General features: G+C 51.2%; 1 protein-coding gene across 1 annotated transcript in view; it reads right to left on the bottom strand.

Annotated features, from left to right (window-relative positions):
• Window positions 1–21,853, bottom strand: part of COL15A1 (collagen type XV alpha 1 chain) — a 103,247-nt gene that overhangs the window by 17,976 nt on the left and 63,418 nt on the right. The window contains exons 16-30 of the mRNA XM_032307715.1: window positions 16,832–16,867; window positions 16,304–16,444; window positions 16,039–16,107; window positions 15,238–15,273; window positions 15,051–15,134; window positions 13,691–13,756; window positions 11,754–11,789; window positions 9,848–9,910; window positions 7,328–7,396; window positions 7,182–7,217; window positions 4,495–4,548; window positions 4,335–4,394; window positions 2,952–3,020; window positions 2,798–2,839; window positions 121–166 (exon numbers count right to left, since the gene is read on the bottom strand). Of these exons, the coding sequence (XP_032163606.1) occupies window positions 121–166; window positions 2,798–2,839; window positions 2,952–3,020; window positions 4,335–4,394; window positions 4,495–4,548; window positions 7,182–7,217; window positions 7,328–7,396; window positions 9,848–9,910; window positions 11,754–11,789; window positions 13,691–13,756; window positions 15,051–15,134; window positions 15,238–15,273; window positions 16,039–16,107; window positions 16,304–16,444; window positions 16,832–16,867 (907 nt within the window). The remainder of the gene's footprint in view (window positions 1–120; window positions 167–2,797; window positions 2,840–2,951; window positions 3,021–4,334; window positions 4,395–4,494; window positions 4,549–7,181; window positions 7,218–7,327; window positions 7,397–9,847; window positions 9,911–11,753; window positions 11,790–13,690; window positions 13,757–15,050; window positions 15,135–15,237; window positions 15,274–16,038; window positions 16,108–16,303; window positions 16,445–16,831; window positions 16,868–21,853) is intronic.

Below are 21,853 nucleotides of genomic sequence, written 5' to 3' on the forward strand. Positions count from 1 at the left end.
GCTAGATCTTCCCAGTCGTGAGTCATAGGTCCAGTGCTGGGAGTGAAGACCACCTTCTACAGAGCTACAAGAGTCTGGAAAAGTCCCACAGAACCATAAGGTGAAGAAGGGACACTGTACCATGAAAGGTGATGAGTTCTGAATTCCCAGGATGTGAGATGTCAACCTGGAGAGGAAGAGAGTCAAGGTCATAAGGCACCCTGTCATGGAGTCAGGCCCTTCTTGGGTTCTCCCAAACGCTCAGCTCCCCAGTAGCCCTCACTGCATAGGCCAAACCAGGCCTTCAATGTGGAGGGGGTGGGGGCGGTGGGCACCAGAGGCCTGGGGGACACTCACTGGCTGGACAACTCTGCAAAGGGAAGGCACAAAGCTTCAAGATAACAAATCGTGGCCAACTATGAGTGTCCTTAGCCTCCTTTCTTATGATTTCGTACTGATTCATGCCAGAGGTTAAGCATCTGAGTGAGTGATGTTCACGGTCACAAGGCTGGGCCAGCCATGAGCTCTGCTGCGGCATAGGATCAAGGAAGGACATAACGAACAGGAGCTGATGATGGGAGCGGTAATTAATAAGGGGGGTTAGCATTTGGTTCAAGGGCTATTCTAGACTCCATATTTGGAGTCAGGGGCCGGCCCCCAAGTTATCCTAGATAATCACTCCTTCGCAGTTCATTCCCAGACTCTTGCATTTTCTCATCTACAAAATAGAGCTACCTGCAGCCCTGCTTTTAATACCCAGCTTCACCCTTTGCCAGCTGATACGTAGAATCAAAGTGACCACTCTGGTACCGGGATCCTCCTGCTTTTGGATGGAGGGTCACGAGCTGCTCAGAGGTCACCAAGAGAAGAACAGGGGGCATGGATGGGAACCCCTACAAACAACACTTTGGAGCTAGGGAAGAAGGCTGCAGTGCGAAGCTGATACCATGCAGCTACACCGATAGGGTAGCTCCCACCGTGGGCGGACCCTGTGGTGTCAGAAAGGGGCTGAAAGGGGCACCTGGGTGGCTCAGTGGGTTAAGCCGCTGCCTTCGGCTCAGGTCATGATCTCGGGGTCCCGGGATCGAGTCCTGCATTGGGCTCTCTGCTCAGCAGAGAGCCTGCTTCCTCCTCTCTCTCTCTCTGCCTGCCTCTATGCCTACTTGTGATTTCTCTGTCAAATAAATAAATAAAATCTTTAAAAAAAAAAAAAGAAAGGGGCTGAAAGCAGAAGGGGCTTATGGCATGATGGTTGTGGACAGAGAGCAGTTCTCTTCCAAGTGTCCATTTTGAGAGCTGATCCAGAAAGGTCCATGGTGTCCAGCCAGACAATGTGAAATCAAAAACTCATCAAAAATGCTCTGAGCTAACAGACATTAAAAAAAAAAAAATGCTCTGAGCTCATCACTGGTTTCTTTTCAGGGACCTCATGACCCCAGGGGCCATGGCTACGGCAAAAGGTTCTAGTACAGGCTGTGGTGACAGCGGTAGCATATTTACAAAGATCTCCAAGTTTGCCGAGTGCTGAACCATGGTTGTTCCATTGACCCCTGCAACCGTGTTAGTGGAGAGGGGCTTTGGGCACAAACTCACGGGGTCCCTAGAGCAAACAGGCTCTCCTTCTGTATGATAAGGAGGCAGGATGCAGCCGTCTCTTGGAGGTGTCCCTTCAGGCCATCACCATAACATGACCTGGCTTCCTGTGGTCCTCATGGAGATCTGGGAGGCGGCAGGCCCCTTGGTCATCTTAGTGGGTCCTGTCATTGGCCTTCTAAGCCAGAGTTCCCAGGCCCTGGGCTGCAGACTTGTGTGCCTCAAAGTTTTGACACAGACAGATGTCCAGGCAAACACGCAGCCAGACTGCGTCATTTTAAAGCTTCTGACCCAAGCCTCACCACCACACCCAATAAGCATCAATTATGAACCCACTGCAAGGAATCTTTGTAAACTGACATCTGCAAGCTCCTGAGAAGGGAGGCCACGCCTGTCTAGTTCACCCCTGTGTCTCCAGGGCCCAGCAGAGTTCTCGGCTCTGGGCAAGTCCTCAATAAATACTTGTTGAATGAATGAAAAAGTGATCAAACATGGTTCTGTGACTAATGCCTGTGCATGGGGACAGGCCCTCTCTCCCTGACCCTCCCCATGGAAACAGGACCCTCCCAAAACAGGGAAGTCCTCAGCGACAGTGCCACTGCCTAGCTGGGTGACCAGGCACATGCCTGAACCCTGGGAGTCACAGTGTCTATACCTGGTGCCTGATGGCCAGGGGACCAGAGGGACGACCCCAGCTTGTTAGGACCACGGACCTGGACAAGTCAGAGAGCTTGTCTGAATCACAGTTTGCTCACTCACTACAAAGTGGATGGGAGTGCTCGCCTCTCTGGGTTGTGTGCTATGCAGCACCCCAGTTAGGAAGGGACACCCCAACTCAGTTGTAGGTCTTAGCCCACAGCTCCTAATGCAAAGAACACTGATTGGAATTGCTATATTTTCCCATCGATACTTTTAAAGGGTTTTTCTTCCTTCTTACTGGGCGGTTCCATGCAGGAAGCTGATGTGGTTACAGTAATGAGACACTGCTTTCCTGATCCCAATACAAGGAACACTCTGACAGCACATGCACCTTTAGAAGACCCAGTATGTTTCATTGCCACCGTCTGTTTTCTAGAAGCTTCCAGATAGTTACTTCGGGGTGATGGGAGATATCGAAGAGGATGTCCTTGGACTGCAAGGGCTCAAGACAAAGACTGGTCACCTCCTCTAGGTTGCTTTCTATGCCCCAGTCTGGCCTGTAAGGCAGTGACTCCCCACTACTTACCGGCGTTTTGCAGTGTGGCCGGACTGGTATGGGGAAGACAGCCTGTGCAAAATGAGAACAACAGAAGTGAGGCCATCAGGCCCCCCGACTCCAGCTTAGGCCAGTCCGAGGTCATTCCCGCGGAAGGTCTCCTCCACCACCCCGCTCAACTTACTCCTTTGATGTTAACCACAGCTCCAGGGGGCCCCGGGGGGCCTGGAGGACCAGGTAAGCCAGGCGGGCCCTGACGGGAGAAGAAAGGTCTTTTCTGAGTTCCGGTTATTGTGTGCAGAGGTGATGTGGGTTATTTCCTCCAGGATTTGGGGACACGACTCGAAAAGAAGATTCCTCTTAAAGTTCACCTCTCCCACAGGTAGGCCTGACACTTCTAAAGAGCACAACTGCCTCTGGGACTCCCAGGGCATCTTTATAGCAGCCCATGGCAGGGGGTGGGTGGGGTGGGGGTGGGGGCAGCGGAACAGATAGTCTCCCTGGTTTACAAATGGAGATAGAGGCCCAGAGAGGGGAAGTGACCTGCTCAAGGCCACACAGTCGGAACTCAGATTCTAACTCCCAGAGTGGGGCTCAGCCAACAACAGAACCCACCACCTCTCCACCAGCACATCCCTGGTATGGGGTGGGGGGGCAGGAGGGGTGGGGAGGGTCCTTCACCAGACTCGGTACCGAGGAGAATGTATGTAAAACTCTTCCTCAATAGCAGAGCTATTTTCAAAGTCAGGTCAGCCCGGCCTTAACACCATACAAAGATTTCTTGAGCGTGGATCGGAAGCAGGACTGCTCAGCAGGAGGGGCGAGGTTCTGACCACAGGCATGAGGAGTCTGGCCTGCTCGGAAGCCACACTCATTATCCTAAGTGAAGGCAGGAGTGCCTGCTTTCCCTAGCAGCGGCAGCGGCTTGACGAGCTTGAGCCAGTCCCCACAAGCTTTAGTAAAACTACATTCCTGATTTCCACACATTCAAAGGAGAGACAGTGTGGCGCCAACAAAAGGAGACTTAGCAGAGAGTGTGGGACACAGTAGGTGCTCAATAAACATTGACTTCCTTATTGTAGACCCTGGAGCCTGCTGCTGTCCCCCATGTCTGCCCTCTTGGGAGCTTCCGCCTAAGAAGCTGACTTCGATACCAGCTCACAAACACGTCCTGAGCCCCTAGAGATGTGCGAAATCCCAGGACTGGGTATGGAGGGAAGACAGATTATTACCCCAGGGTCAGAAGACTGGGGTTGGACACCAGATTTCCTGACCACATCTGGATTGCTTTCTCTCATCTCTGTCTTGGATCTGAACAAGGAAGCTTCTGTTCCACTAAGGTGTTCTCAGGGATAGGGAGCCTCCCGAGGGTGAGCTGGAGGACGGGGAGGGGTTGAAGGATCTTTGAAAGGCAATGGAGGAAGGAGAAAAACACTCCTAAAGATTCTGTCTGCAAGCCTCACTTGCTGGACCTGGCCCACTCTCGGTCCTCCTTTGGGTACCGAACTCAGGGCTCTATCCCACAGGGGGTGGGGGGAAAGGCTGGGACAGTGGTCACGTCACTCACCGGCGTCATGATCCCTCTGTCTCCTTTGGCGCCCTTGAGGCCATTCAGTCCCGGGCGACCCTGAAACCCACAGGTCATGCCTTAGTTAACCCACTTCCCGGCAGCTAGCCCAGCCCACGCGTCTGCCCCTCATGTTCAGTCGGAGAACACCGACACCTACAGGTCGTCCAGGAAGGCCAAACTCTCCTTTGTGTCCAGGCGGTCCTTTGGGCCCCTAGAGGCAAAACAATTACCAGATTAGAAAGAACAGAAAGTCAAGAGCCAAGGCGACGGGGGCCACTGGCCTGCGTTCATGAGCAGGGGTGAGGACGAATCACGGAAGGGAGGAAGGAGGACAAGAGCCTTAGGAAGTTGCCACCTGCCTGTCCCCTTTCTCCCAGCCTCTCTGCTCTATTCTGGGACCACCTGGTCCACCCCTTACCTCCCCCGGAGCTCCTGTAGGCTCTGCCCCGCCCCAGACTCCCAACCCCACCCTTTCCGTTAGAGCTTAGGAAAGAACAAGAGATCAGGAGCTCAGGGCCTTGAGCCCCAGGTAGCGGGGTGCAGGGGTAGCTTAGAAGCTGGATCTATGCTCTAGGTCTTAGGTCCCAGGACATGTCTCCAACTGGAGTAATGTAATCCTGCCTCATTCCTCATGTCCACCCAGCCCGAGAACCTGACCCAGGATTGGGCTTCTGCCTTGCTCCTACTCTCAGGACCAGAGTCTTGGGCTAGCGCCCCGATTCTCCAGAGGAGTCCTTGACCTGTGGACCCTTATTCATTCCAGCGCTGGCTTTCTATGTCTTCATGCTTCTAGAGACACAGCCCTGTTCCAATCTCCTGCTGGAACCCTCATGCCTTCTGGCATCTGGGAGATCCACGATGCATATGACCTCTTCCCAGAACAGGCTCTACCTCCAGTCTGCCCCTTCCTACTTCTGTAGGTGGGTCTGCCCTGTCTCCCAAGGGAATGCCTAGTTTAAGCTAAGCCCCTTCTTCCTGCTGCCATTAACATATACGTTCATGCCCTGGAAACTGGCAAATAAAGCTGAGCAGAAACACGCTCTGAACATAACGGACCCAGCCCACATTACTCCTCATGAAAGAACAGAAGGAATCACAGGGCATAGGCCACTTGGTGGTATGTTCTAGTACAGAGCTTCTCAAATGTCAGTGTGCCCGGCATCACCTCAGGTCTTGTCAAAATGCAGACCCAGGAGGTCTGGGGTGAGGCCCAAGGCTTCACATCTCTAACAAGCTCCCAGGGGATGCTGATATGCTGATCCATGGAGCCACAAGCAACATGGCTCGAGGGAACTTGTACAGGAAGTGTAAGCTGTACAGGTCATGAGGGCCACGGCTGCCCTATAAGGCACCTTTATGCAAATTAGGAGGTGCTTCCTTCCAATCTGTACTTGGCAAGCTGTGCTCACACCAGACTTCAGTAGGAACCATCAAAGCAGCCATCCCCAGCAGCCTGCTGGCCACCATTGCTAACCACCACTATTTCCCATGGGACCAGATGATAGTAAGTGGTTAACCAGTGGTGAACACAATACTCCCCCAGTCTGCCTTAACCCATAGTTTCTCCTCTGCAGGGCAATCCATTCTGCCTGACTTAAAGGACCAAAGGGCTCAGAAGGGCCTTTGAAGGATGCACCTTGGAGGTTATGGCCCATTCATTCACCGAAGACATGTGTCTTTGAGTCCTTTCTCCCCAAGCCTGAGGTCCAGCTTCAACTGAAGAAACTTTGGGGGCAAATCTCCAGGCCAAAATGCTTCTGAAGAAATGCTTCCTGGAGGCAGTGGGAAAACCCTGAACATGGAGTCTGACAGGCTTGGTCGAGATCCCCAGTGTACCATTTACAAACTGTGTGACAGATGGCAGGCTCCTGACTCTTTGACTTCGGTGTCCTGGTCTCTAAAATGAGGATTCTGATAGTCACCCTTCCGAGTGCTGAGGATGAAATGAGATGGCGTGAAGTGTCGGTGTATCTGAGCCACAGTGGGGGACCCTACACCTCAACTTTCTTGTTTTTTAGTGGAGGGGGTGGAGACTATGACAAGAGAGGCTTGTAGTTCCTTCTAGAGAGAACTGGCAGTTTCCAAAACCATTCAGCAGCCCAACTGGGTTACTGATTCCCAGAGCAAGTAAGGCAGGAAGGGCCCTATCATATCACCTCGTATTAATCCACTACCTTTCCCTTACCGATGGGAAAACAGAAACCCAGAGAGAAGTGGACTTGCTCCAGACCTCATGACAAAGGAGCCATGGATCCACAACTAGAATCCGAAAAGCAGAGAGGCTCTCTGGGATTCCTTGGAGAGGCTCCCGGGGCAATGCTGGTGAGCACGGGGTACCTGTGCAGCACCATCCCGGCCTCCCCACCTTCCTGGACACACAGCTCGACCACACTTCTGAGCGCGCCCTCCCCCCATCCCACCCTAAGCATCTGAGCTCGTTCTGGCCAGTAGAATGTGCTAGAGATGATGTTCATCACTTTCCATGGCCTCTTTCCTCTCCCTAGTCCCAGCCTGCCAGTTGGAAGATGCCAATGTGGTCTCGAAGCACCAGATGGTGGAGTCACAGGATGGAAGCGTCCTGGGTCCCCTAGTCACAGCTTGGAGGGAAGGGGAGAGGCCTGCCGAGGAACTACCACCATGGGCTTGGCGGGAGTGAGCAACACGCCTCTGCCGTGTTAAACCGGGGAGACTTCTACTGCCTTACAATTAGCTTACCCTAATCCACACGCATCGGGCCACATCCTTTCTATTTTCACAACGGGGACAACTCAGTCTAACAGGACCCATGTATGATAAACCCTTCAGCCCCCAGACCAGACCTGGCCGAGGGGCGCACCGGCTTACCATTGGTCCCGGGGCTCCGTGCTCTCCAGGTTCACCCTAAAGCAGGAAGACATGAACTTGTCATTCAGAGGGCCACAGTCCATGGTGGTAACAAACCTGGGATGCTGACACAGATGGTTGCCTTCAGGGTCGGGTGACACAATTACCTTTTTCCCCTGCAGCCGTTCCAGCGGAATGTCCCCTGTCAGGATGGCACCTGGCTCTCCCTTCTCGCCCTGCAATTCAGAGAACCTTTGATGACATGGGGCTCCTCCTCACTGCCTGAGTCCCACATTCCTGTCATCCTGCCCCACCCCTCCAGCCCCACCGCTTCAACATAACCTGTGTCTGGAGAAAGAACCACTAGCAGCCTCCTCAGGGTTATTGCCTCCAAACACCACAGGACCAGGCAGGGTTCCTGCAAGCTCCCCCCGCCCAGGGCTCCCTAGTGTTGACAGATCTGCATTGTCATCCCCTACCCTCTTGGGACTAGCCTGATGAGGTCCCCCCCCCCACCTCTTGCTACACAGCACCCCTCTGAGAACCTCTGACTCCCAATTATTTTGTGGCTTTCTTTCCTAACGATCCTTATTCTTGTTAAAACATCTGTAACTGGAAAAGAGACAGGTGAGAACACAGGAGCCTCTCTCAACACAGAGGACTTGTGTCTCCATGTGGAACTTTGTCCCCAATGCCAGGCTCCCGGGCAAACCTGATCGGGCAAAGTTATCTCAGCTGCCGGGAGCTCGGGGGATAGGGAGACTGGTGGCAAATCCCACCCCCAAATCCTGTCCTCAGCAGAGCTGTCTCCTTATCCCAGGAGGCTGGTGGATAGAAGATACTGGTGCACAGAGAAGGCCGGTGGAGGAACCCTCGATACCACCCCGAGGCTTTGGCTCCCAGCTTCAGCGCTGGCCCCTGGGGGGGGGGGCTGGGCTGGACCCCACTAAAGTCTCCCTCCCACGGGGCCACAAGCAGCCAGGATAGTGATGCCGAAGCAAGCAGAGCAGCCTCTTCCCTCTGTCCCCCTAAGCGCCCACCTCGTGTTCAGCTCTTACCCCTCCGCCGGTGAGGGAAGGCAGTCCTGAGCACGGCAGCAGCGAGAAGGACAAGCACAAGAGCGTTAGAGGCGGAGCGAGCGAAAGCCTGTTTGCTGTGAGGCCTGGCAGCTGGCTGGGCGCCCTCCCAGTTTTCAAGATGGCAGGAGATTAGGGGCGGCCATGGCATGTAGATCCCTCTAGAAACTGTGTAAGGCAAGAGCCACTCTTGCTTGACCAGGCTTCCTCCCAAGCCAGAGCAGCTGCTTGCCAAAGGCCCAAGGCAGTGAAAAGCATCCCAGACATTGCCCCATGTGGCGCCAAACTTAGACCCCCTTCGTCCAGCACACTGCTCCCCCTCCCCCCAAGACTGTGGTTCAACAGACATCAGAGCCTCTGTTGGGGGACCAGGGTCGGGTGTTGCGGGGGGAAAGAAAGAGAGAAGCTTAATGCTCCCTCCTTTTGGAGAAATAACCACCCTCCGTGACTCTCAAGGCAGGCTCCAGGGCTGCTCCTACTGGCTTTGCACAGACCTTCGGTGCAGCAGTGGACATACTTTCTGTCGGCTAGTTGCACGTCCGTTCCTCCTATCTTACTTCTGTGTCCCTAGTGCCTACTATGGGAAACTGGCTGGCACACCCCAGGGAACATAAATGCGGCGGATGAGCACACAAATGGATAGATGAATTAATGACCCAGTCCCCAGTCATTTGCAATCTGTGTAGGGATGTCATTCTCCACCTTATCTATAAAAACCAACTGGGGAGTTAATTCTAAGAGGCAAAGGTGGAAGCGTATAAAGGTCCACTCTTTGTCCTGGGAGCTCCAAGGACATGCTTTTTATTCCAAAGCTTTTGGACCAAGACTGCCATCCAAATGCAGAATGCCCAGCTTATAATTTCTAAATGTCAGCATTCATTGTACTCATTAATTATATATTTTTTATTCAATAAATGTCTTGACTGCCATCTGTTTATCATGACCCACGCTAAGCACAGGAACTATAGAGAAGAAACTGGCATGTGGCCTGCCCTTGGGGAGTACACACTCTAATGCGGGGGTGCCCAACAGGGAGTTAGACAAAGCACAGCCTCTGTGACAACAACACTCAAGGGCGTGTTGAGTTCTTTTCCCAAACCGAGATGAGAATCCATTTCTCCTCCCATGGCCCACCTATACCTTGGAGGACCATGGAGATTAGAAAAGTTAAGAGCTGGGGACTGATGGCTAATAAACACAAAGTTTCTTCCTGGCATGAAAATGTCCAAGAATTGGGTGCACCTGGATGGCTCAGTCTGTTAAGTGTCTGCCTTTGGCTCAGGTCATGAACCCAGGGTCCTGGGTTTGAGCCCCGAATCAGGCTCCCTGCTCAGCGGAGAGCCTGCTTCTCCCTCTCCCTCTGTGTGCTGCTCTGTCTACTTGTGCTCTCTATCTCTATCAAATAAATAATATCTTAAAAAGAAAGAAAGAAAGAAAAGAAAGAATATGTCCAAGAATTGGATAGTGGTGACAATCCTTTAAGGGATAGCTTCTGTGGTACGTGAAGGATATCTCAGAAATTTTACGGAAGTTAACGGTGACTTTCAGCCATTGGGAAATACTTGGCCAATTCTGGAGCGTGATGTCACTCAACACCCGGCTCCCTCTTACCTGTTCTCCTTTCAGTCCTGGAAATCCAGGCACACCGGTGTCCCCTTTTGGTCCTCGAGGGCCCTGGAAGGAATCATCAGAGGCTATTTTATGGTTTATTAAGATTAAAATGCTTTAGCCAAGTGGAATTATTTTTTTTCAAAAAGTAGAATATGAAGGGTCATTCTGCTGGTGGGAAGAAATCCCCATGAGCCAGGAAGCCGTGATCTGGCAGGGTCTGGCAGAAAGAAGACAACACTGAGCAAAGGCTTCCTCTGACAGCCGCCACTGGAACAGCCTCATCCTGCTGCCTCGGGTGGCCCTGTGGGTCCTTCCAGGCCATCCCGTAGCCGGCCTCCACCCACCATTCACCTTCCGTGACTCCTACTTCTTCTCTGGCTCCCTACCACTTATGGGGCGAGATCCAGGCAGCCCAGCCTGACATCCAAACCCAGCCCAGACAGCCTTAGACCTCATCCCCTTCTCCCTGTCACCCCCCCAGGGTGAGCCTTTCCCCTTCTCCTCTGGGCCTCCGCCCACGCCTGTTCCCCTGCAGGAAGGCCCGTTCGCCCCCTTGAGGAGCCAACTTCTGCACACCCAGCCAGAGCTGACCTCTTCTCAACTCCAACAGACGCTCAATACCTGTGACGATGACTCACAGCCAGACGTCTGCCCCAAAAAGGCTCACACGCTTTACTGCCATGAAACTTTCCACTAGTTCCTGTCCTCTCCGCTGGGGTAATGGGTGACTTATGCATGAGAGCAGTGGCTTTCAAATATTTGTGATTACTATTTTTTAGCGATGAAGCTCTCTGCCGTCCCTTTTCAAACAAGACTTAAATGAAAACCCAATATATAAAATATGTCAAACAGAGCTGCTTTATTGGAACCTGCCTTTGTGGCCTCCTCTTTGCTCCCTAGAGTAGCCCTATAGGCTCCCTCAGGAACGCAGAACTACTCATCTAGAGGGAAACGTATTCTGGAACATGCCACCAGTTTGAAGCCACCATGCCGGGGCTCAGAGGTGTGGCCTCTTTTCCTAACAAAGAGGTGTCCTCCTCGGCTGCCGCTCTCTCCTGTGTCTAAGGGTTACTTCATACGTATTTTCAGTGTCATTTTCGGATATGCTCCTTTTACAAAACGTAAAAAGTTCAGAAAGGTAAAAAAGAAACAGAAAAAGAAATTGCTTATCATCCCACCATGAAGAATCAATTTATGTCACAGTTTTGATAAATTGCCTTCATTTTCCCCGAGACCGTGTATAGGCCTGCTGGCAATGGGACGTTCCAGAGCTTTAGTGTCTTGGAGAAATCATGTAGATTTCACTCTGGAGCCTTGAGTTTCAGCACAGGTTCCAAGTTCTAGACAGAACTGATCAGTTTCTACACAGAAACACATATTCACCTTCCACAATGGAAACCCCAGTGGGGTTTCCTATGAACTATTGGACTTCCGGTCTATGATTCCACTTCCCCCATCCCCCATCGCTGCTACCTTCTCACTTTAGGAAACTGATCTGCTGGAACTGTATCGACCGTATCTATCTATCTACCGACTGAAATGTTTGACTCATCCACTTGCATTCATAGAAAGCCAACCACGGGGTCTGGTTTCCGCTGGTACTGTGGAAGAGAGAGATAAGACCCAACCTCCACACGCTGTTCACGGTAAAATTGAGGGAAAAAAAGACAAGGACACAAATAACTGTTATTCAGGGCAGAAAAGAATCATGGAAGAGCTGAAAATAAAGCCTATGGGTCTCAGAGGAGGAAAGGATCCCTCCATGTGGGGGCCAACGAGGACAGGTTACATGAACAAGGTGGCACCAGAGCTTGGTCATGCAGAACGAGAGTGGCATTCCACGGGGAAGGAACAGAATGAACACAGCCCCAGAGCACAGAGGGAGGAGGGCCACTGTGGTACTTACTGGAAATCCTGGCAGCCCAGGTATGCCCTCCGGACCCTGTGACATAAGAAAAACCAAGCGGATGGGTGAGGAGTAGCATTTCCAGCAGGAGGGAGGCCAGCAGGAATGCGGGGCCTCAGGGCCCACCCCTCCCAGCACCTCCCAAAGGCCCAAGCATGTTCCGTGTGGAGGACCCCATGATCCGTTCCTAGACGAGGATGCCGAGGCCCGGGAAAAGAGGGAACCATGCAGAGTCACATGGCTAGTTAGTGACAGAGCCAGAGGGAGCCCTACTCCCTCTCCACCACCAGGGAGGACCCTATATTTGAAGTCGCTGACTCCCGCTCTGGGAGATCACTCAGCATCAACCTCAACTTGTGTTCTTGAGAATAAGCCCCTCATTTCTGAGGAGTGGGCCCGGAGAGCGTACTGAGATATTTATGGGTGGAAATGGGGGCGTTTGGGTGGCGTTCTTCTCCCTCAGAGAAGAATAAACAGGGTCTGGTTCACTACACATTGGTCAGGGCTCTGTCTCTTGACCCGGGCACCCACATATCCATTAAAGTCTGTGAGTGTGACACAATACATAAAGAGAGAGACCACTGGAAAGCAACACATTTCTCAATGCCCTGTGCATACAGGGGGGTGGGGAAGCATGAGGGTGCTGGCTGGGACTTGAGTCCTGTCAGGGAGGGAAGGTCCTCTGAGGAGGACACTCTTGGCCCTTTGTTGGGACTGAAAAGGACCCCTGAGGACCTGGATTTGCTAAGGTGGGGGCGGGGGGGGGCACAGGGATTGGCAGGGAAGGTAGATTCTAGAGGTGGGCAGAGGGAGAAGGGGCGGGGGCAGACAAGGCCCAGGGACTCTCAGAATGGAGAGGCCAAATATTTCATTTGAGCCTGTCTATTGCTTTAGTAATAACCCACCTAATACCCTAAACCTCTAATAGTTTGGAAAATACCAAGAGCCTCTGTGAGACGACTTTGGCTTGACAGTGGGTTTGCTTTAGGGGTTGATCACTGGGGTGTTTTGAGTGATTTTCTAGAAATCAAGGGAAGGGAGCCCCAGGGGATGTAGTGCAGAAGAGACAGGAGAAGACCCCACCAACAGAGGTGACCCTGCAGGAGACTGGCTCTAGAGGAACCTCCCAGATATTTGCAGAAGCCTTGGGGAGGGCACTGAGGGCCCCTGGACATGGATGGTGGGGCCAGGCCAACCTTAGTGGGGACTGCTGGGGGGTGACCCCCAAAGCCAACTGTGGAGGTATGAGCCTCAGTCTCCATGTGGGCTTCCACAGAGGGCAAAGCAGGTCCATGCCCTAGCCTCTCACGAGCTGCCCCAGAGGCTGGTGAGGTCTTATCAGAGAATAGGCTCAGGGGCTCAGCTGACCTCTCTCCCCAGCTGTCACCAGCACATGCTGGGAGGGATGATGGGAATGTATGGCACAGCCTGTAGGAAGGAGTTTCCTTCCTCTTAGGTCCTGCTGTGCCTTAGACCAACTCTGTGGACTAGCTTCCCTGAGTGTTCCTGGTCTCTAACAGGGGCTAGAAGAACTGAAGCAAGTCACATTCTCTCCTTGTGTACCACTTTTCCCATGAGCACAAGGTTAGGTCTCTCTAGGCTCTTCCCATTCTGTGAAATGAGATCGTGTTAAGAAAAGCAGGCCAAAGCCATCACACGGACGTCACTGGGTTTGTTACTTCTGGTTCTCTGATTTCCATGACACATACTTCTGGTACATGAGACTGGAAGCTTCCACTGCATTGGACAAAACTCCCAGGACAATCAAATTAATGTGATGGCAACTTCTCAGAAATGCAAAGTTCCTTTTCCCTTCTATCCTGATATACTCTAGCTCCACGCTTCAGGAGCTAAAAGGGTTCCAAACCAACCCAACTTCATTTCCACAGGGGCCTCTGGGTAGGACCCTCACTCTGGCGGCAGCTGTGGATACGCACCGGAGGCCCAGCCAGCTCAGGGACGTCTGACAGATTCATGAATCCGTGGGTGATGTTGGTTAAGGACTGAAAAGAAAGAAAGCAGACAATGAGACAGAGGGTAGCACACATCCCACTGGTGGCAGGCTTTAATGGGTCACCCCAGGGTGATAGAATACAGGTAGACACCATAACATCCAAAACTGACTGCCAACACACCCGTCCCCTCCCCCACTTCTTATACAACAGCACTGAGTTGCCCTAGCACTTTCTTCTTTCAGTTAACCTTAAACTTGCATAATACATACATGCCTGCTCTCTTTTAAAATTTTAAACATGTGTCTATATTTTTAAGCTATATATATATATATATATATATATATATATATATATATCTCCACAGTAAGCTTGCAGTGTCGGCGGGGTGTGTGTGTGTGTGTGTGTGTGTGTGTGTGTGTCCATGGGCCTGTTTTACATAAATGGCATCAGGCTACCTGTATGACTTTTCAACTTGTTTTCTCTAACTACACAGCATGGCCATCTTTCCACGTGGAACTGGCCGTATGGGGCATTTCTAGTTTTAAGGTATTGCGAAAAGCTGTCTTAAAGGGCCATACAATTCACACTGTTGCTAGAGCATATGAGATTATTTCACCACGCCCTTACCCATGCTGGATATTTTTAATACCCCTCTCTCCCCCTTTTTAAACTCTAGTCATCCTTTTTTCCAGTTATTTGGGATTTTTGTCTTTCTGTCATCTACTGGTATGATGTCATGTGTCTCCAAAGGGCCACAGTTTCTCACCAGTGTGAGGCCCTAACATGAAGGGGACCTTGCTCTGGTCCCAACCACATCCCAGCCTTCTCTACAAATTTCCATCTCTCTCCACCCCATCCACAGCCATCAGCTCCCTGGGCCTTGGATGCACACTTATACTCTGAACTGTGGGCCTGCCACCGGAATTCTGGAGGTCTTGTCCTTCACATGTACCTGAAGGTCCTCTCAGCTCTTAAGTCTCTGCTCAAAGACACTTCCTCCAGAAAGTCTTCCTGAATTTCTCATAACCCCAAACATCTTCCGTACTTGCTCCCTCACTTAGGTTCCTCTGCCTCTCTGTTACAGCTCTATTACAGCCATTCTCTGGACTGCAAATGCTGCCAACCAGAGGAGTGTTCTGGAAGCCCCATGTGAGAGAACGGTGGTACTGGGGTAAGAACAGACACATGGGGTATGCTGGCGGCTGGGAACTCTAATGCCAGAAGCCAGCTATGTGCCCTCTGTGTAACCACCAGCACTGAAGGCCCCAAAAGCTGTGGACAACCTTATCTCCCCTTCAGCAAAGGCACAAAATAGTCATTCTCCAACCTGGATGATACTTACACTGGACAAGACTTCGATGCGACCTGGTGGCCCCCTGGGTCCAGGGGGTCCCACAATGCTGGCTCCATCCATGCCTCTCTCACCCTGGATACAGCAGTGATAGTGGGAAAAAAAGTCATTGTACACAGATAACGCTCCTAGAACCTGGCTGGGAACCCCCACCCCCATCTCAGATCTGTGACCTCACCTTGGGTCCCTGGTCTCCTTTTTCTCCTTTGGGACCCTGGCAAAACAAACAGACACTCTTTGGTTTTCTTCTCTTCACTTTGCTTCCTCTCCATCTCTCCTCCTGCCTTGCCGTCTCTCCCTAAGCACCCACATGAATTTTGCCCCCAGATAATGGGGGTAAAAGATGATGGGCAAATTCCCCTTCCGGAGTCAGAAAGAATGAACACCCATAGAAGGTCTCCGCCAGCACGGAGCAAGTGTCCTCTTAACCCTGAATCCCAGAGCCTTCTGCATCTGCAGGAGAGGGAAGGGTCTTATTTAATCGCGGAGGGGGCTATGCCGCCTGCCCCTGTGAGGCTTCTCTCCTGGACTGGTATGCTCAGCTCTGGGTCCCATCCGACAAGGATAATGAGGTCTTTAACTCATTATCTTTGTCAGATGGGACAAAGATGGGGAGGGGTGGTTCTCTTGAGAGCAGGAATCATTGCAGAGGATGGATAATACCTCCCTGGGGCTAGGGGCAGCCGGAAGGAGCGCAGGGTTCTGAGATGAGGAAAGTGTTAGTACTGAAGGGAGCAGCAGGTAGGAGGCAAGGAAGCTGAGATGCTTGATTGTAAGGGACAAAGAGAAGACTTTCAAGTTTTCCCCTATGATGTTTTATACAAAACGTCTATGCCGCTCCTCAAAGAAACGAGCTATAAAGAGCACTTGGTGTCCCATTGCATGGCTGGCAGACAAAGGCACAGAGAGGGTGAATTACTGAAAACAGCAGAGCCCAGATGGCAGCCCCCCCAGACGAAGGCTTCCGAACTCAACCTACACTGGGAGCCACTGGTCCGGAGAGTCCAGGTTCATGTAACAGCCTGATGCTTCCAGACCCTTCAGGATCCTGGGAAAGAAAGAGAATGAGTATTTCTTACCCAGTTCCTGAGCACCTACTGGTGCCAGGTGGGGAGCTGGGCCCCGGGGCTGGGCTCAGTGGAGGGTCACCACCGTCTCTGTCATTGGACCAACATCTGTTAGCTGGTTTGCTCCACAGTCCCTAGTGCACATTGTACTTTAGCCACAAAAAGGGGGCAAAGTACCTCAAGTCCAAGTCCCGCTGTACACCCAGGGCCTGGGGGCCCTGGCGGTCCAGGAGGCCCTGGGGGTCCCATGACCCCGGGAGAGCCAACTTGTCCATTTTTCCCTGGAGGTCCCGGTAAGCCTCTGTTGCCAGGGTCACCCTGTAAGGAAGACGACAGGTTTATTGTGCAGCCCTGGGTTCACCGGTGAAAGGAGCAAAAGACACGCCTGAGTCCGAAAATCATTCTTTGTACTTAATGAGGCTGATGGGTTCTCTGACAGGCACTGCTTCGAGGTATGGAAACCTCCGTCTTGCTAACTGACATTTTACGTGGAGACACGCTGATGCGCTCTGTGCATCCGGCCCTTTGGGTGGAGGGCGGGGGAGGGGAGCAGACATGGTATCCATTCTGCTTTCCCCAAGCACTTCCTGAGATCCGTTCTCTCTGCTCCCAGACACGCAGACCCTCAGCACTCCAGCCCAATGGAGCAAACCCAGAGAAAGGCCGGAATGAGAAGAAAGTATTTTCCTTTTCTTTTTCTTTTACCTTTTCACCGACTGAGCCGTTAGGCCCCCTTGCGCCCTGGGAGAAAAAAACAAAACAAAAGAAGACACACACACACACAAAACAAAAAACAAGAAAAAGGACCAATTAATATACATCTCATTTGGTATAATCAGAAGAAAAAATGCAGAATTAATGACTCTTAAGTAACAGGATATTAAAAGGGGCTGATGTCTCTGAGCCGAGCGTCAGTTTGCGAGGCAAGTTACACTGAAAGCTGGAGAATTCTCGTTTTTCAACTGTTAGCTCACTGCCTACCTCAGGAGTGAAAAGGAGAAGTTAAAGATGAACCAGGGAGAGACTGGAGAGGAATAATTCCCTTGGAGAATTATCTGTATACTGGCTGGTCCCTTTTCCCACCTTCCCACAATGCAAGTAGAGGGATATGTCTCCTACCTGAAGCCAAGAAAGGGGCTTCAAGAACTTGATATGTATTTCCTAGACTTTTGGAGATTTGTGGAATGATGATGGACTTTCTTCTGGATATATCTAAAGACCAAAAGCTGGCTGGGGTGGCCCCGGAATGGGACTGGGGGGGAGGGTATCACTCTAAAGTGGGTTGCATGTCCATTCCCAATGGGAACCACAGTACAGGTTGAGAGAGGGGGCTTAGATGTAGATTCCATAGATGAGAACCAGCGATGAGCTCTGAGTAGAGGGGAGGACCAATGGGGGGGCTGGTGGACAGGAGCGGTCAACCACAAGAGACATGGCCCTACATCAGGGGACTGTGGACAGGGCCCCCCAGTGGGAGAACCTCTCAGGATTCACAAAGGAAGGAGCCAGGAAAAGGTCCTGACACTTGATTGTGATGTACCCGCCTTCTGCGGCTCTGCCATTCTCCCCAGTCCCTCTCCCCTGGGCTGGATGGCCCTTCGTATCAAATCCACAGAAAGGACAGAACAGAGAGTTCCAAAATAATATGCTCAAAAGTCAGATGGCAAATGACACCGAAACTGAAAATAACAAGGAACGCTAAGGCAAAAACATAGGAGGCTGCAGCCAGAGACTTCAATGGTGGAGAGAAAACACAGGGGAGAAAGGATCCTGCAGAGCGGAGGCAGCGGAAGCCAGGAGCTGGATGTGGCTCTGATGGGCAGATAAGTTCAAATTCTGGAGCAGGAAGGCTGGCAAGCGGTGCCCGTTCCCCCTCACCTCCTGGTTTCACGCCTACATGAACAATGAACGTTGTTTATTAGAGTCAGGACATAGGGCCGAGTCTCGAGTGGCTAAGGGAACCCAGGGAGGTCCAGGGGTACCCCAAAATTCATAAGACCAGCTGCAGAGGGGCCCTGCCTGATGGTACACCCCACTGCCCCCATCCTCTCCCCGAAACCTGCAAGTCTCTGAAATAGATGCTGCCCAGTTCGCCAACAGAGGCAGAAAACAGACTGAAGAGCGGTTCCAATTTCCGAAAGCAAACAGACAAGCAAGAAACACCACACATCCGGAGGGAAGACAACACAACACTGTGTAAGGGAGGCAGCAGTGCCGACGGAATGCACGCCCGGGGAAGGAGCGGGAAGAACACAAGCCAATTCGGACGCTAAGTGTATACAATCCGTATTCTCAGGGAGAAAAGGGAGGGCTTTCTAGCCACGAGACGTGGGCAAGCTATCATGGCATAAGCACAGATCACTTCGAGATCTTAAAAATAAAAATACATAACCGTCGAAAGAAGTGCTCTATAGTGACTGAATCACAAGAGAGGCAGCGGAGGAGAGACTTACAGAATCTGGCTGTAGAGTCCCCCTGCCTTCCAGCGGGGACATTAGTGGGTGGCGGGACGGGAAGTGGTGCCGGGAGAAGGAAGCGGTGGTGGCCGGGCTCAGAGGCTTCTCTGCCTACCAACCTGACCACTGAGAAACTATATGGGACTTTTCACCATGGGCAGAAACAGAAAAGAATTGTATTCCAGTTCCTCCTCCTAATCTGGAGGCTGCGGTTTCTGGGCCGGCTTTTCTCGGGTGTGACCAGCCAAGCCGTCCTCTGCGGCCTGTCGCCGTCTGTCCTTGAAGGAAGTGCCGACCTTGTCACAAGTCACATCGCAGTCAATCAGGGATATTGTGAAAGAGAAATTAAACGAGGCTCCTCTCTCGACTTCTGGACTCCATCCTCCGAAAACCTTATTGTGTTCCCAGCTGAGCGTGTTAAAGAAAATGATGTTTGGAGAGTGAAAAACGGTCTTTTTCACGTTACCTTCCCAGCTCTTCAAATTAAGAGTCCATCTTGTAGTAGTTTCAAAGGAAGTTCTGGAAGTTCTGGAAGTTTTGGATCTTGATTAACTGGTCTCAGAAACAGATGATTTTATCCAGCTTGTACATGCAAAAAGGTACTACTTGGACCCATTCCACTGGCTCACAGATTCGGTGGCCACTGTTTTGGAACCTGAGCGGATCAGCTTGGGGCACAGAAGAGCTCATCTTGGAATTTACGTGAACACATACAGTGGAAACTGGCAACCCCAATGACAAGAGTCAGCAAAGACTCTGCTCCCCAAATGACAGGGTAGAGCCGTCCTTCACTGTTCAGTGGGTTCTGGAGGATCCTGGAATATCAACCAGTCCAGCTGCGGGGTTGGCTGTGGCAGTGAGGTATGGAGAGGCCAGTTCCACAACGGAAATACTGCCAAAGACCGAGGTGCAGGAGTGCTACAAAATCACGCTGCAGAATTCACTAGAAACTTCCGCTCATTACGGTAACTAAATTTGCTAAGGACTTTATTTGACTTCAACAGTACAAGAACATCAAAGAACCTAATAAATACATTGATTTTTTTTTTCCTGTTGTGGTATCTGAGATGTTACAACTTACTGCCTCATATGTGTCTGTCAGCTGAGCTCTTGGTGTTTGTTACACTGATAACTTCAACTTGTTACAATTAGAACTGACCATGGTCGATTTGGTTTGATGGGGGTCTATGATCCTGATTTTGTACCAAACACGTCTGACGGTCAAAGAAGATATGAAACAGGAAATCGGGCCAGTACTGAAATGTTCAAGTGACCTAAGCTGTTACCAGCCCCAAACCCATAACTGGACCTTTATTAAGCGTGGTTCACCCTGTAGGTTCTCAAGAGCACCCTGCTCTGCCATGTGTAAAATTTAGAGAACTGCTCAAATCCCAGATGGGGTTCAGTAGAGAAAGGGCAGCTGATAATGATTGACTTGCATTTCCCCTCATCTCATGGGCAAGACAGAATCTCCTATATATATGAGGCCCAGCGACGACATTTTGGCAGGTCAGTGGGATCACTCGAAGCCCATTACTGGGAGCTCAATGCCCCTCCGCAGTTCTGGGCACTGAAGAAATCTTCAAAACACAAATTCCTTCCTGCCTGGCTGTCCCAGCACCTTTTGACATTGAAGAACACAGCGAATGACTCAGATTGTAAAAGGAGGACAAGAGTGGGGATTGCGAACGCTACGCGTGTGCTGAAGATCTGGGTGGTACAGTGTGCCGTGCACAAAGCAGGAAGGAATGTTCCAGAGATCCATCTCTAGCACGTTGCAGAAGCGTCCTTTCCAGAAGCATTCTGTAGCTGGGAAAGCAGGCTACTCTTGTCCTGTTCCTTCATGAGCTAAAGATCTCAGGGTAGCAGCTCCTCTTAATTCGGGGAAAAAAAGCTGAGAACGCCTGTCATGGAACTCAACATAAAGTAATCTATTGCATAAATTCTTAATGGCCATCCACATTTTGATGACAATCCCAATTTGAAAATAATGAATATATAGGATAATATTCTTTTGCCAGCCAAATAATTCCTTGGGGGAAAATTCTTTATTCTTTGGGGGAAACCTGCCCTTTGGACAACTGCCCAGACTGGTCTCCACACATGGTGCGAGAGAGAAGAGAGGCTGTTTTCTGGGCAGCGTGAGGAATGATCCCCTTCTATGTGGCCATGTACCGCCTGGCAGGAAATGAGGCCCTTGTCATGGGAGGTATGCAAGCTGAGGAACAGATACCGTGGAGGGGAGTCAAGGATCAAGTGATGTGTCACTGGATCCTGCATTGTGTGACAACCCAGAGACTGCTCATGTTCTCAGGCACCCCTCTGTTATTTGACATCCCTACTATGCTCCTCGGGTTACTTTTGTCCTTTAAGAGATTTTTTTTAGGTAAATGTCATCTGCAAAGTTTCTTCCGAGCTTTCTAGATCTAAATTTCCAAGTCCTTCTCGAGTCTGCTTTCACTTGACCAGAAAGTGTCTTCTACACGTGGTGCAACAAATTCGGACTCATGCAAATTTGGGGGAGGAAACTGTAATTTATCTCCAACAGTGATCCTGGGCGAGCCTGCAGCCTCGGGCCGTTGCAGACGGTACCCACCCGGTGTCCGTGTGTGCGGATGTGGCTATGGGTATTTTTAAATACCAGACGAGCATGGGAGGGGTGTGCGCGGGTGGGTAGGGGAGAGCTGGAAAGAAGGACAGGGAGGAACAGTGTAGGTCTGTGATGTTTCCTGCAAAATCTAATTTCTTATGAAATAGTTGGTACATGTAAAAATGAGTCCTATAAAGCTTGACAACTAGTTTCTTTCTTCTTTTTCTGAGAAATGAGCTTTCCATGGAAATCGAGTTACTGTTTCAATTAAAATAAACACCCTTGAGAGCTGATGGAAACTGGAAACTCATTTCAGCCAAGATGGCGGTGTCTGGGGAGCTAGCATTTTCCACAGCTTCATACCGTGGGTTCCACAGAAGGCCTTGCTCCCCATCCCAGTTGGGAGGGATCCTCCCTCCTCTGATCCCCAGGGAAACTCACAACTGCATCACTGCAAGGAGGTTTACTTTTTTTTTAGTGTTCCATCATTCATTATTGCATATATGCCTCATTTTGATTGTTCTCCTTTGCAGGATATGGCTCATCTCCTCAAAGAGGCGGGAGACCGATGGAAGGGCAGGACCTCCACCCCTGCGGCATCATGTGGGGTTTGCAGACTGAGGACAATACAAGCTTACAGAGAATGAAGAGACTGAAGGGAATGGCCCGTTCGCTGGTCAG

The sequence above is a fragment of the Mustela erminea genome, chromosome 12 (genome assembly GCF_009829155.1).
Source record: "Mustela erminea isolate mMusErm1 chromosome 12, mMusErm1.Pri, whole genome shotgun sequence".
In the NCBI taxonomy this organism is placed as follows: domain Eukaryota; kingdom Metazoa; phylum Chordata; class Mammalia; order Carnivora; family Mustelidae; genus Mustela; species Mustela erminea.